The 16,185-nt window shown below is 41.8% G+C and overlaps 1 protein-coding gene across 2 annotated transcripts in view; it reads right to left on the reverse strand.

The window, feature by feature from the left end:
* Positions 1-393: 393 nt before the first annotated feature.
* SRPX (sushi repeat containing protein X-linked) overlaps positions 394-16,185 on the reverse strand; it is a 77,127-nt gene continuing 61,335 nt past the window's right edge. For both annotated transcript variants that reach the window (XM_037059563.1, XM_037059562.1), the window contains 4 exons: positions 5,408-5,529; positions 4,506-4,685; positions 2,849-2,982; positions 394-519 (listed from right to left, as the gene is read on the reverse strand). In XM_037059563.1, the coding sequence (XP_036915458.1) occupies positions 394-519; positions 2,849-2,982; positions 4,506-4,685; positions 5,408-5,529 (562 nt within the window). The remainder of the gene's footprint in view (positions 520-2,848; positions 2,983-4,505; positions 4,686-5,407; positions 5,530-16,185) is intronic.

Below are 16,185 nucleotides of genomic sequence, written 5' to 3' on the forward strand. Positions count from 1 at the left end.
ATGGGGGTATGGACAAGTGTCCTGGAAGTATGGAAGAAAAGGAGGCCAATATTGGAAAGGCTCATTGGATGCTTACCCTCTTAATAAGACCAAGGATTACTTAAGTCTTTTTTGCAGGCTCTCCTCTATGCATCCCATTCCCATCAGGCAGGAAAAAAAAAGTGAAAATATTTGGTTGGAGGGTCAAATAAGAGAACACTGGTAATTACCTATTGTATGATACATTTGGACAAGTAGCAACATGTCAACTAACGTGACTATAATACTCCCAGAAGAAAAGCAATTAAATGTTGAAAGTTACCTGGAATCAATACTGAATAGAAAGAAATCAGGGAACTTGATCAGAAAAAAAGTACATTTATAGGGGAGAAAACTTAAGGACAGGATGTCCCCCTACCTGAGCTGCAAAGCTAGGGCTGGAGGCATAATCTTTGCTCCTATCCTGCCAATGAGGGTCGGGAACATGCCTACCAGCTCTACCACAGTGATATGTCGAAGATCCAGGTTGCACTGTGCTTGCTGTAAAAAAAAAATAGGGAAGGCCTGAGCATGGCTTAAAGAAAGAGACTTTTATGTTGAACTACAGACTGACAGAAACAGAATTGGTCTATTTTTGGAAGTTTATTTGCCCATTCCACACTGTCTTGAAAACAGTCGAAAAAATTGGGGTGAAACCAGTGGCTGTAAAACCTTAATATCTTCCTAGAGAAATCATTCAGAAATTGCTTGGTAATGGGATTTTGAAAACCTAAGCAAAATACTAGTCTCTGTCTTTCCAGATGGGTTAAGATCTTACATGAGCCAAATTTCCCAGAAAGTGTCCCAGGCCACCCCCAGAGGATTCTAAATTTGTCCTTTCAAGGAAGGATGATTATTTCCAGAGTCTCCCTATCTGACCTTATGTCCACCCTCCCCATCCCCTGCTCTATGTTCCCCACATCCAAATGTGTCAGGGAAACAAGGATGAGAGGTTCCAGCTTTCTAGTCAGCCCTTGGCAAAAGCCTCAGAAACATGGCCCACTCAATCACATGCCAGGAGGTCTCTCATCAGGAGCAGCAATGGCAGTAGGGAACAAAAAATGACATAAGATAAACCTGCCTAAATGGGAAAAGAAAGTTGAACTTCCTGAGTTATTAGAACACAATTTTTTAAAAATTACAATTCCATTGAAACAACCCTATATGGGATGACAGGGGAAAAAAGTTAGAAAAGGTAAAAATATACTTTTTTATCATTCTAACTGAAACACCTAAGTCCATGAAATTTCCCTTGAAGGCTCTGGTTAAAATATAAATATAAATATATTGACTAGGCAGAGGTCACATACAAACACCTGGATGCCAAGTATCTTTTCCAACCTATTGATTGGCACTTTAGCTAGTATGCAAATGAATGGGCTAGACTAGGGCAGGCATCAGCAGACTTTTTCTGCAAAGGGCCAGATAGTTAAATACATTGGGCTCTGTGAAACTGAATGGTCTCTTCCCTAATCAATTGTGTCACTATGGTGCACAAGCAGCCATAGACACTGCATAAATGAATGAGTGTGGCTGTGTTCCAATAAAATTTTACCTGCAAAACCATAGTTTGCCAACAAAGAGGAAAAGCAAGTTGTCTGGTTTAATAGTTTTTCTATGGAATAAGAATAGGTGAGGAAATGTATGATCATGGAATATAGCCTGCAAGGCCAATTGCCCACAGAGTAGAGTGGTGTGAGCTTGTTTTAACTGAAAAGCATGTCCCCTAGCTAGGACAAGGCAATACAAGGATGGAGATAAGGTGGCAGGGATTGAGGATAAAGACATAATGAATTTGGCTCCTATCTGAGGAGCCTGAAAAACTTTGTATAGTTGTTCAGAGTTCACGAAAGTCCTTCAAGTGTATGAGGAGAATGAAGACTTATCATTCATTGTATTAATGCTGAAATGAGAACTAAAATTGTAGCTTTTGTTAAACCAATATTGTTCTAAACACTTAATTCCATTCACTGTAGTAAATAAAATATTCCTCAAAAAAAAGTGTAACACTGTGTCCACAAACCAGTGTGCATTCTGCCTCATTAGCATTCAGTCAGGTTGGCTACTTTTATTGCAAACCAGCTTAACAACAAAAATTAAGCAAGTTCTACTTTGATCCTTTCAGTTTCTAGTTGTTGTTGTTGTTTAAAGATACTGGTTGCCTCACTCAGTAGTTACAAAATTTGCCCAGCTGAGAAAGGGACATTTCCTAGAAAAGTGTTCCTCAGATTTTAAGGTGCTTAGGAATCACCTGGTCTAATTAAAATATAGATTCTGATCCGGTAGATCTGGAATGGGGCTCGAGGATTTGCATTTCTAGTGAGTTCCCAATTGATGCTGATGCCACTAGTCCATGAACCAGACTTTGAGAACTAGTGTTCTAAAGATAGTCATCACTCTCTGAGGAGCTCTGGGAGAGTTGGGGAAGCTCACTGGGGGTAGAATCTGAGGCATGAGGACTTCTGGACTCCCCTTATCTTCAGAGTGAGCTTTTTTGGGCTAACAGTTGATTACCTCCAGCCCAGGCATATCTACACAGGTTCTGCAAAGACAATTATTTATTGGCTGGGTCTGGACAGCATGTCAGGGAGGCTTATTAGTGAAGATGAATTAATGGTATTAGTTGGAAAATGATTAGGTTAATGCTGAAGAATCAATACTAATAAGGTTATACCCCCAAACCAGAAATGAACAGTGGTAATTCTAAAGTGCCAGTATCGTGAAGCTCCTGGTAAATGGATTAGGCATTGAAGCTGGCCTTTATTTTTAATGAAATGACTGGGTCCTCCTGGCTACAGGTTCCTTCCTTGTCCTTGCCCCATGGACTCACCTGTAGCATTCCAAGCTGCAGCCTGTAGAGGAGGTTTCGGGCTGTGGGTGTAGACACAATAAGGAGCCTCCTTTTCTCATAAAACTGATCCAGAAGTGCAGCTGCTGTTCTGACACCCACATTGACATTCATGGCTATAATTAGAAAGGGCCAGACAGGTCAGAAACACTCTACTTGTTCTGGTTCAACATAGCCTATGATGGCACACAGAACCATATATGTAAGTGAACTCTGGTATAAAGATTTAGCTGTAAGTAGTTGTTCAGGAGGTGGTCCCAAGAAGTACTGGTAGAGGCGTGGGAAGTATATTACTTTCCTCTTACTGCTGCGACAAACCACCAGGAACTTAGTGCATGAAAACACACAGATTTATTTTCTTGCAGTCGTAGCATCAGAAGTTTGAAATGGTTTCACTGGGCTAGAGTCAAAGTGTTGGCAGGGCTGGGTTCCCCTAGATGCTTTAGAAGAGAATCTGTTTCCATGCCTTTTGCAGCATCTAGATGCCATTTGCATTCTTTGGCTTGTGGCCCTTCTTCCATCTTCAAAGCCAGCAGCACAGCCCCTTCAAATCTCTTGTCTCTCTGACCTCTGCTTCCATCATCTTTTTTTCTGGTTTTGACAGCAGTTCTTTCTCTCTTGTGATCACCCTGGGCCTGCCTGGATAATACAGGATACTCTCCCCATCTCAAAATTTTTAATTATATCTGTAACATCCCTTTTGCCATGTCAGGCAATATATTCACAAATTCTGGAGATTATGATATGGACATGGGAGAGTTAGCAGGAGGGAGCCATTATTCTCCCAACCTCAGGAAGTGACATAGGGAAAGAAAGAAGTATGTTCTTTCTACTTTAATGTATAAAATTGAAGAAACTCGGATATTTAGCTGATGGTACATCTCTCTCTCATTTGACTCTGAATGTCTTGGATTAAAGGGGAAGCATAAAGATGAGAAAAGATTAGGAAAAGAGACAAAAATATAAATTAGAGATATGTCCAGAATTTTCTGACTAGTCCAAATTCTGTAGTATTATTGCTACCCAGTTCAAGTTTTGTTCCTCAGTAAGAATAGCTGACATGTATTGAGGGCTTACTCTGGGCCAGGCACTGTTCTGTTCCATTGCTCAATGGATAACTTCATTTCATTCTTACAGTGACTCAGATAGTGGCCGTTATCTGTCTCACTTGACATAAGAAGAAAGATTATAAATATCCATGGTCTGCATGACTTTCAAGCCAGTGCTATAAAAGAGGCATTATATTGCCTGTACATGTGGTATACTGCTTTTGTACAAAAAATCCTTACATTTGTAGAAGGGAAAAACAAGGGTAACTAGAGCAGGCTTTGATGATTCATAATGTCACTAAAGGCTGGTCCTGGATTCCCAAACAGCTTCTTCCTTAGAAGACATTAGAAGTGTCTTTACATTAGAAAACTTGTAAAAGGGAAATCAGAAGAGGCAGAGGCAAAGGAGGAGGGTGGGTGAGATGACCTGCAGCAGGGATCCAGGGACAATTTTTTCACCTCTCCGATGAAGGGGATGGCATTGAACCTTTCAAAGTATGTAGAATGAAATTGTTCCTTCCTGTACTGGAATCCAAAACCAAGAAATTTTTAGGTTCTGCTGCTGGTGATAGAGAAGGCTGCACACATACCTGCACAGGTGGGCTCCGTGCCAGACCAAGCCAAGTTGGACTGACATACTCGGGCAGGGCTACCCTGTAGCTCATAGCCGCCGATACAGGAGAACTCACAAGTGGCTCCATAATTATCCCCATCGCTGGAGCACTTCATGTAACCATTCTCTGGGGGGTTGAGTTTGCCACAGCGTCTTACTGTAGGGACACAAGCCCAGGCAAGTCTCAGTGCTGAACTCCCCTCCACACAGAGTAACCAGGGAAAGTGAGGTCTCAGATGTACCAGCTTTGTAATCAGACTTCTACACCAGTATGTGAAATGAGTGAGGAGGCAGGGATGGCTATCTGGCCAGGGATTGAACTTGGAATGGTCACTGTTTATACCAGTGAGAACACTGAGATCAACTGCTTTATCCCCCTGTGTTTTATATGGGGAGGTTGAATGCAGAAGGGTAAAGATGGTTATTAATTAGCTGTCCAAACCATGAGGCATAAAATAAACCTTAAAACACCTTTTTTCAGGTAGACCAAAAATCCTAGAACACCAAAAGCATGATCCAGTAGCCCTATCTAGAGAGTTTCCAACCTACTTTATAGAAGGACCTACAGGCTTTAGCTGGTCACCAAACCCAGGGATGAAAAAGTTATCTAATATTCTAGTACAGCTAGGACAGGCTCATGTGAGACTAGCTTATCACTCTCTCGGACTCCTTAAGTAAGCTGCCAGCACTGAACCTCATCTGGATTTGTATTGTGAAATTTAATCATTAAGTTGGTATACTTTCTTGGCCTCATTAGAAGTGAATCCAAACTGGGAAGTATCCTTATGGCAGTGGGTGCTTTTAGAGGGTTATTGCTTGAGAGCTTGCTTCCCTTTGCTCTTGTAAAGAGGGGGAAAAGACGATAATCAGGATTCTTACCTCTTACTCTAACTCGAAATTTGCAAGTCCCCTTGTTCTCAGCTCGGTCATAAACTGTGTACTGGATCTTGTGGTCTCCTTCTGGAAAATTCGAGCCTGGAGGGAGGCCTTTTAGAATAACACTTAAAGGTGGGGAAACAGAAAGAACAAAAACGATAATTATGGACCTAGCAACACTTAGGCCATTGTGAGCCTAAAGACCAAAGATGACCATTACAGACATTTGTTGAATACCCTGCAAAGGATGGCACAACACAGAAGGGCAACCAGTTTGACTAGAACAAACATTTATTGAAAAATACAATTTTTGAGCTTTACTTTGTTTTGGAAGAGTTGTTTGAGACCAGAAAATGGCAGTCTCAAATTCCTGGGAAGTTCATATTTATTTTTCTCACTGGAAAGTAGAACAGAAGATGAAGGAGGCTGAGAACCCAGGACCTGAGTTATAGTCTAAGCAGTCATTGGCAATTTGGGCCTACATGAGGTGTTATAACTTTCTTTTTCTATCTGGGTCAGTAGAGATCTTTGCTGAGCAAAACTAAAGTTCTCTGTGATTCCTTGGTGATAATAATAATATTGTTTGTTGTACTTACACAAACCTTATTTCTGGGACTTTCGGTCAAGATAAGGGCATAGGTAAACACTGCTCACCTCCTTATACAACCATATCAAAAGGGAGTCACTGTTGGTTCCCTGTAGCAGGGACACTGTCAGACACACTTCTAGGCATTTTACATATAGTAGTTTGTTTAATCTTCAGAACAACCTTATAAGGTAGGTATTATTATCTCCACTTTATAGATGAGGAAATTGTAGAACTGAAAAGTTCAGGAACTTGTCTGAGATCTTGTAGCTAGGGTGACTCCAGCATCTTTCTTCTTAACTGTCTGATAAGAATACCAGGAGGTACAGCATGATCAAATGCTGTTTTGTTTGTTGTCCAACAAACAGATAATTTCTCTCTACACCTCTTTCTTAAAATATATTTTATTGATTATGTTATTACAGATGTCCGATTTCCCCCCACTTTATTACCTTCTGCCCTGCACACCACCTCCCACCTACATCCCCCAGCTTTAGTTCATGTCCATGGGCCACACATACCAGTTCTTTGGCTTCTCCATTTCTCATACTATTCTTAACTCATTCCCCTGTTCGTTTTATACCTACCATTTATGCTTCTTATTCCCTGTTCATTTTCCCTCTCTCTCCCCTTCCCACTCCCCCACTGATAACCCTCCATGTGATCTCCATCTCTGTGATTCTGTTCCTGTTATAGTTGTTTCCTTAGTTTGTTTTTCTTTTTAGGTTCAGCTGTTGATAGTTGTGAGTTTGTTGTCAGTTTACTGTTCATAGTTTTGATCTTCTTTTTCTTAGATAAGTCCCTTTAACATTTCATATAATAAAGGATTAGTGATGATGAACTCCTTTAGCTTGACCTTTTATGGAATACATTTTATCTGCCCTTCCATTCTAAATGATAGCTTTGCTGGATAGAGTAATCTTGGATGTAGGTCCTTGCCTTTCATTACTTCAAATACTTCTTTCCAGCCCCTTCTAGCCTACAAGGTTTCTTTTGAGAAATCAGCTGGTAGTCTAATGGGAACTATATTGTAGGTAACTATCTCCTTTTCTCTTGGTGCTTTTAAGATTCTCTCCTTATTTTTCAACTTGGGTAGTGTAATTATGATGTACATTGGTGTGTGCTCCCTTGGGTCCAACTTTGTTGGGCCTCTCTGAGCTTTCTGGACTTCCTGGAGGTCTATTTCCTTTGCCAGATTGGGGAAGTTCTCCTTTATTATTTGTTCAAATAAGTTTTCCATTTCTTGCTCTTCCTCTTCTCCTTCTGGCACCCCTATGATTCAGATATTGGAATGTTTAAACTTGTCCTGGAAGTTCCTAAGCCTCTCCTCATATTTTTTAATTTTTCTTTCTTCATTCTGTTCTGGTTGACTGTTTATTTCTTCCTTTTGGTTCAAAATATTGATTTGAGTCCTGGTTTCCTTCCTGTCACTGTTGGTTCCCTGTACATTTTCCTTTATTTCACTTCTCATAACCTTCATTTTTCCTCTATTTTGTGATCATACTCAACCAATTCTGTGAGCATCCTGATTAATAGTGTTTTGAACTGTGCATCTGTGCAGAGGTAAGTTGGCTATCTCTTTGTCACCTAGTTGTATTTTTTCTGGAGCTTTGATCTGTTCTTTCATTTGGGCCATTTTTGGGTCTCGATGCACCTGTTACATAGTACAAGGCAGAGCCTTAGGTGTTCACTAGGGCAGGGCAAACCACTTTGCTTTGTTGTGGCACTGTATGTGGGAGAGGGTTCTGAGAGGGAACAGTGCTACTTTCTCAGCTCTCTGCTGGCTTTCAGTCACTCTCACCACTACCCACAAGAAAATTGGGTCCTTCTGATTATCATTCCTGGGTGGGTGGGTTTGTGTACATTCTAGAACCCTGTAAGTCTCTCCAATGAACTCTCTTGTGGGGCTGGGAGTTTCTCCTCCCTCCTCAACTCTCACAGGTTTTTTCAGTCAGAGGTTTTGAGGCTTTATTTACCCATGCTGGAACTCTGTGTTGAGTGGTCTGCCTCACTCTCCAGTTGTTCCTACCAGTTTATCTACACATGAATGTGGGACTGCCTGCTCCACCAGACACAGCCTTGCCATGAGTCCTCTCTGCCTCAGGTGCCCATCTCTGCCCCTGCTACTGCTGTGGATGAATAGTTCTTCTTTAATTCCTTGGTTGTCGGACTTTCATACAGTTCAATTTTCTGTCAGTTCTGGTTGTTTTTTGTTTTTAAATTTGTTATTGTCCTCTTTTGGTTGTGCAAGGAGGCACAGTGTGTCTACCTATGCCTCCATCTTGGCCAGACGTCTCCCTACAATTCTTAAGAATGATGATAATATTTGCTAATAATGGACGTGTTGGAATTACCATTGTTACCATTGAGGAGAACCTTATAACTTAGAACCATGTTTAAGGTGGCTGTTTACAAGTTATGAACTGAGGGGTCTTGGGAAAGTGCCAGAAATCCCACCATTAGAGACATGTCACTTTGAGCCTCTAATGCTTTAAGGCATGCAGGAAGCATGACTGAAATGCAGATAAACCTGAGAGGAATTGTACATCAAATATGAGTGCCTGCTAAATTCTTGGAAACTGTATCTTATTTGTGACATGCAAATAACAGTCATCAGGAATAAATAAGGGAACTCATAGGAAACACTTGTCTCAGAGCTTAATACTAGAACCTTTTCTCTTAGATTATATAACAGTGACTTGCATAAGACATGGCAGAAGGGGTCATAGGGAAATGACACACAAGCATGGAGCCCAAGTGAGAGAGCTGAAAAGGGGACATGACAGCCTTCTCTGAATTCCTCATTCTGCCAGAGTGTACTCTCCACAGTATCCTGCTCCAGGCCTCCACTGGCTCTCATCTGTAGAACTCTGAAAGCAGACAAGACAGCTGCTGTGAACAGAGGGGTAGAGGCTCTAGGATGCATTTTTAAGTGCCATATTTCTGGGACTTCCAGTCAAGATGGGGGCATAGGTAAACAGTGCTTACCTCACACAACCACATCAAAATTACAACTAAACTACAGAACAGCTATCATTCAGAATATTCAGAAATCAAGTTCAGTAGATGTCCAAAAACTACACAATTAAAGAAACCACAACCATCCAGAATGGTAGGAGGGGCAGAGATGCAGAACAGGCTGGTCCCACATCCACGTGTGGTGGCTAAAAATTTGGGAGTGTGGTTCTGGCCAAGATGGAGGCATAGGTAGAAACGTTCCATTTCCTCACATGACCAAAAGAAGGATAACCAATTTATAAACAAAAAAACAACCAGAACTGCCAGAATGTCAAACTGCATGGAAGGTCAACAACCAAGGAGTTAAAGAAATATTCATCAAGACTGGTAGGAGGGGTAGCAGCAATAGGTCAGAGAGGACACGCAGCAAAGAGGCAGACTACTCAAACAGGGTGGGGGCTGACTGAATGAGCATCCCACATGCACACACACATAGGCCAGGAGGAACAAATGGGGAGTGAGAGACTGTGAAACCCAGAGTTTTTAGCACAGGAAATTCAAGACTCAGAACCTCTGTCTATAAAAATCTGTAGGGGTTGTGGTGGTAGAAGAAACTCCCAGTCTCACAGGAGAGTCCATTGGAGAGGCTGACAGGGTCCTAGAATGTACACAAACCCACTCACACAGGAATTGGCACCTGAAAAGGCAAAATCTGCTTGTGGGTAGCAGGGGAACTCACAGAAAGCATGGCAAGGACCAAGAAAGCAGCATTGTTCCTTCTCTGACCCATTGCCCACGGACAACACCACAATGCAACAAAGAGGGTTGTCTACCCTGGTGAATACCTAAGGTTCTGCCCCTTACAACTTAACAAGCAAGCCAAGATAAAGAAATATGGCCTAAATGAAAGACCAGATCAAAACTTCGGAAAAAGAACTAAGTGACAAGGAGATAGACAACCTATCTGATGCAGAGTTCAAAACACTTATAATCAGAATGCTCACAGAAATGATTGAGCTTGGTTGTAAAATGAAATAGGCTGTAAAAAACTAATATAAAAATATATAAGGAACCAACAGGAAACTGGGAAGGGAAGAAAACCAGGATTCAAATCAATGATTTGAAACAAACAAACAAAAAAAAAAGAGATAAGCATCCAACTGGAACAGAATGAAGAGACAAGAATTCAAAAAATAAATGAGAAGAGGCTTAGAAACCTTTGGGACAACTTCAAATGCTCCAACATCTGAATCATAAGGGTACCAGAAGGAGAAAAGGAGCAGGCAGAAATTGAAAACTTCATTGATAAAGGAAACAGACTTCTAGGAAGTCCAGGGAGCTCAGAGTCCCAAAGTAATTGGGCCCAAGGAGAAACACATCAAGACACATCATAATTAAGTCACCCAAGATTAAAGATAAGGAGAGACTGTTAAAAGCAACAACAGGAGAGAGTTACCTACAATGGAGTTCCGATTAGACTATCAGCTGATTTCTCAAAAGAAACCTTACAGGCAAGAAGGGACTGGAAAGAAGTATTTGAAGTCATGAAAGGCAAGGACCTATATCCAAGGTTACTCTATCCAGCAAAGCTATCATTTAGAGTGGAAGGGCAGATCAAGTGCTTCCCAGATAAGGTCAAGTTAAGGGAGTTCATCATCACCAAGCCCTCATTATATGAAATGTTAAAGGGGATTATCTAAGAAAAAGAAGAAGATCAATATGAACAGTAAACTGACAACAAACTCACAACTATCAACAACTGAACCTAAAAAAAAACAAAAACAAAAAAATGAGCTAAGCAAACACTATAATAGGAACAGAATCACAGAAATGGAGATCATGTAGAATGTTATCATGGGGTGGGGGAGCAAAAGAATGGGGGGAAAGGTACAGGGAATAAGAAGCATAACAGGTAGGCACAAAGTTGACAGGAGTAGGTTAAGAATAGTACAGGAAATGGAGAAGCCAAAGAATTTATATGTACAATCTATGGACATGAACTAAGAGGGGGGAGAGAATGTTGGGGGGTGGGGGTGCAGGGAGGAGGGAGAGAAAGGGGAGAAAATTGGGGGCAAATGTAATAGCATAGTCAACAAAATATACATTAAAAAATTCAGGAGAGGCTGGAGGCTGTAACCCACAGAGAACCATAGGACCTTAAGTAAGGATCAGTACCAAGGGAAGGAGTAAGAAACTGCGGTTTTAAAGTTCCTTTGTAGAAAAACTGTTTTTTTCAATGGGAGAAAGAGGAAGATGGCAGCGAGGTAGGACAAAGGATTTCGCTTCCCTCCATGCGCCATAGAAAAACTGGGCTGCTCTGCAGAGGAGCGCAGGAAATACCCAACAGGGACCCAGTATATAGGAAGGCAGGACCCCAGAAAGTGTAGCGGACACCGAATGACCAGAGGTTGAGGAGAGGACATGACCGCAGATCAACAAGGTACAAGGGAACAGCGCAGAGGCTGCAGGCCCTCTGCTGGGAGGCCCCAGGGCCCTGGCCGGGTCACCCTGGTCTCTGAGAGCCGAGGGCGGGCAACAACGACAACCCTGGGAGAGAACTAGTCACTGGCACCCTCTCTAACCAGTAGGGCACAGATTGGAAAACACCAGGAGAGATTGGTTTGCCTGTAGTGCCAGAGAGAGGAGTGGGCATTGGGAAGCAAACCACAGAGCTCTGATAACCCGTGGAGGCAGGCTGTGGTTGCCGGCTTGGGGAACTGAGCCGCCCCTGCATTCCCAGTAGCCTGAGCCGCAGCTCCCACAGTCTCGGGAAGCTGCAGGATACTGGCAGGGCCCCTGGAAGAGCGCCAGTCACCAGCTCCCTCCCTACCCAGCCAGGAGCAGACTGTGAAGCACCGGGAGTCAGGCTGTGGTTAGGGCTTGGGGATCTAGGTGTTGCAGTGCATTCCCAGTAGCGCACATTCCTAGTAGCAGTGGACTCGAGCCGGTGTTCCCACATTCACGGGGAGCTGCAGGCTACTAGCAGATTGAGAAGCACTGGGAGTCAGGCTGTTGTTGCCGTGTTGGTGAACTGAGAGCGCAGGACTTGAGCCTTCACTCCCACAGTCTGGGAGAGCTGCAGGCTACTGGCAGGGTCCCTGAAAGAGTGCCAGTCGCCAGCTCCATCCCTACACAGCTGGGCGCAGACTGAGAAGCACCAGGAGTCAGGCTGTGGCTGCCAGCTTGGAAGAATTGTGAGTCGCCCTGTGTGTGCAGCCACAGCACTGGGGAAGTTCCAAGCCCAAGCCTGCAACACCAGGAAAGCCTGGCTGGGAGCGCCCGAGCTCACGCCAGGCCAGGGTTGGGAAGCCTGGGGAAAAACCTGCTCTCAGTGGGGCACAGGAGAACGGCGCCAGTCTGGATCTTGGGAGGGCACTGGCGAGACCAGCTAAGTTCACCAAGATGAGAGAAAGGCCACACGAATAGCCCCTAAGGCTCCTGCAGCTAGTGAGACCAGAAGAAAAGGTTTGACCAGCTGGAAACCAACAAGAGGAGGAGGTGGAAGTGGAGAACACCAAGACACCTGCAGGAGACTGCACCACTGAATTTCACAGGCATCCTACCACAGAAGTTCACACCATAAACCCAGGGAACCAGAACAGATCACTTTAAGAAGCTGAGGCCAACAAGAAGAGCAATGCAAACAATGGGAACACAAAGAAACAATCCCCAAGCCCTGGCTGGTGTAGCTCAGTGGATTGAGCGCGGGCCTGCGAACCAGAGGATCGTGGTTCGATTCCCAGTCAGGGCACATGCCTAGGTTGCAGGCTGGTACCCTGCAGGCCAACTCCCAGCAGGGGATGCACGAAAGGCAACCATACATTGATGTTTCTCTCCCTCTCCTTCCCCTCTAAAGATAAATAAATAAATAAAATCTTTAAAAAAAAAAGAAACAATCCCCAAATGAAAGAAAAGAAGGAAGTCTCAGAAAGAATGTTAGATGAAATAGAGGCAAGCCACCTATCAGATATTGAATTCAAAGCACTGGTTATCAAGAAATTCAAAGAGCTTACAACGAGCTACCAGAAACTACAGGGGAGCTACAATGAACTCTCTGCAAACTATACAAACATGAAAAAGGAAATAGAAACCATCAGTAAAGGCCAAGAGGAAATGCAGAATACAATTTCTGAACTGAAGAACACAGTAGAAGGTATGAAGAATAGAATCAAAGAGGCGGAAGATGTAATAAGTGAAATAGAAGACAGGATAGAAAGAATCTCCCAGATGGACCAAGTAACAGAAAAGAGAACCAGAAAAAAATGAGGAGAATTTAAGAGAAATGCAAGACAACATGAAATGTAATAATATCCGAATAATAGGAATACCAGAAGGAAAGGAAGAAGAACAAGGGATAGAAAACCTATTTGAAAGAGTAATAATGGAAAATTTTCCTATGTTGAGGAGAGATAAAGTCACATGGATTCAGGAATTGCAGAGAGTCCCAATCAGGTGGAACCCGAAGAGGTCTACTGCAAAACATATCATCATTAATTTGGCAAACGTCCAAGACAAAGAGAAAATCCTAAAGGCAGCAAGGGAGAAAAAGAAAGTAACATAAAAGGGAGTCCCAAAAAGGTTGGCTACCGACTTCTCAATGGAAACATTCCAAGGAAGAAGAGAATGGCAAGAAATATTCCAAGCAATGAGAAACAGAGGCCTACAAGCAAGGCTACAGTACCCAGCAAGGCTCTCAATCAAGATGGAAGGCCAAATAAAGAGCTTCCAAGACAAAAGAAGTCTAAAAAAATACACCTCCACCAAACCAGTTCTACAAGAATTACTAAAAGGGCTGCTTTACGAAGAGGAAGGAAAAGAGAGAGATAGAGAGGAAGACAGGTACACAAATGGCAATGAATAAGCACCTTTCAATAATAACCTTAAAAGTAAATGGATTAAATGCACCAATTAAAAGACATGGAATAGCTGAATGGATAAGAAACCATGACCCACACATATGCTACCTACAAGAGACCCACCTTAGGTCAAAAGACCATCACAGACTAAAAGTGAAAGGATGGAAACAAATTTCTCAAGCAAATGGACAAGAAAAAAAAGCGGGGGTAGCAATTCTTATATAAGACAAAACAGACTTCAAAAAAAGGGCCATAAAGAGAGACCCAGAAGGTCACTTCATATTACTGAAGGGAAGAATCCACCAAGAAGAAATTAACATCGTATATATATGCACCCAACATAGGAGCACCCAAATATATAAAGAAAATTCTAGAGGATCTCAAGAAAGATATTGACAGCAACACAATTATAGTAGGGGATTTTAACACCCCACTGTCAAAAATGGACAAATCTTCCAAACAAAATATCAACAAAGATATTGCAGCATTAAATGACACCATAGATGAAATGGACCTAATTGATATATATAGAGCCCTCCATCCCAAGGAAGCTAAATACACATTCTTTTCAAATGCACATGGAACATTTTCAAAGATAGGTCACATGATAGGACACAAAACGAGTCTCAACAAATTCAGGAAAATAGAAATCATACCAAGCATTTTCTCTGATTACAAGGGACTGAAATTGGAAACTAATCCCACAGGAAAAAAAACAAAACACCCAAAAGCACGGACACTGAATGGTATGCTATTAAACAACGAATGAGTCAAGATTGAAATTAGGGAAGAAATCAAAAAGTTTATGGAAACAAGTGAAAATGAACTCACAACAACCCAAAACTTATGGGACATGGCCAAGGCAGTCCTGAGAGGGAAATTCATAGCAATACAGGCTTACCTAAAGAAGATAGAAACATTTCAAACAAACAACCTAACCCGATGCCTGCCATAACTCAAGAAACAACAACAAAGACAGCCCAGAGCAAGTAGAAGGAAGGAAATAACCAAGATCACAGCAGAAATAAATGGCACAGAGACTAAAAGCACAATTCTAAGGATCAATGAATCCAGGAGCTGTTTTTTTTTTTGAAACGATAAACAAAATCGACAAGCCTTTAAGTAGGCTCATCAAGAGAAGAAGAGAGAGGACCCAAATAAACACAAGCAGAAATGAAAGAGGAGAGATTACAACTGATACCACAGAAATAGAAAGGATTGCAAGAAATTACTATGCAAAAGTGTATGCCAAGAAATTTAAAAACCTAGGTGAAAGGACAAATTTCTAGAAAAATATAATCTTCCAAAACTCAATGAAAAAGAAGCAGAAAACCTGAACAGGCCAATAACAGCAAATGAAATTGAAGAAGTAATAAAAAACTCCCATCACACAAAAGCCCCGGACCAGATGGTTTCACAGGAGAATTCTACAAAGCATTTAAGGAAGAACTAACCCCTATTCTTCACAGACCATTGCAAAAAATCCAAAAGGAGGGAAAACTCCCCAACTCTTTTTATGAAGCCAGCATCACCCTAATTCTAAAGCCAGATAGAGACACAACAAAGAAAGAAAATTACAGGCCAATATCACTGATGAACATAGATGCTAAAATCCTCAATAAAATATTGGCAAATCGCATCCAACAATACATCAAAAAGATCATACACCACCACCAAGTGGGATTCATCCCAGGGATGCAAGGTTGGTTCAATATTCGCAAATCAATAAATGTAATACACCAGATAAGCAAAAACAAATACAAAAACCACATGATCATATCAATAGACATGGAAAAAGCTTTTGACAAGGTTCAACACCCATTTATCATAAAGGTACTCAGAAAAATGGGAATAGAGGGAGCATGCTTCAATATAATAAAGGCCATACATGAAAGACCTGCAGACAACATCATACTCAATGGGCAAAAACTAAAAGCTTTTCACTAAGATCAGGAACAAGACAAGGTTGCCCACTTTCACCACCTGTATTCAATATAGTATTAGAAGTTCTAGCCACAGCCATCAGACAAGATGAAATAAAAGGCATCCAAATCAGAAAGGAGGAAACAAAACTGGCACTGTTTGCAGATGACATGATAGTGTACATGGAAAATCCTATAGCCTCTACCAAAAAACTGCTCTAACTAATAAATGAATTTGGCAAAACAGCGGGATACAAAGTCAATATCCAGAAATCAAAGGCATTTCTGTATACCAACAATGAAGCAGCAGAAGCAGAAATGAAGAAAAAAGTCCCATTCGATATAGCAAAAACAAAAATAAAATATCTGGGAATAAACCTAACCAAGGAGGTAAAAGACCTGTATGCAGAAACTACACAACACTGAAGAAAGAAATTGAGGAAGACACAAACAAATGGA

This window comes from Sturnira hondurensis, unplaced genomic scaffold (assembly GCF_014824575.4).
Source record: "Sturnira hondurensis isolate 20B ecotype Veracruz unplaced genomic scaffold, ASM1482457v3 Scaffold0011192, whole genome shotgun sequence".
Classification (NCBI taxonomy): Eukaryota; Metazoa; Chordata; class Mammalia; order Chiroptera; family Phyllostomidae; genus Sturnira; species Sturnira hondurensis.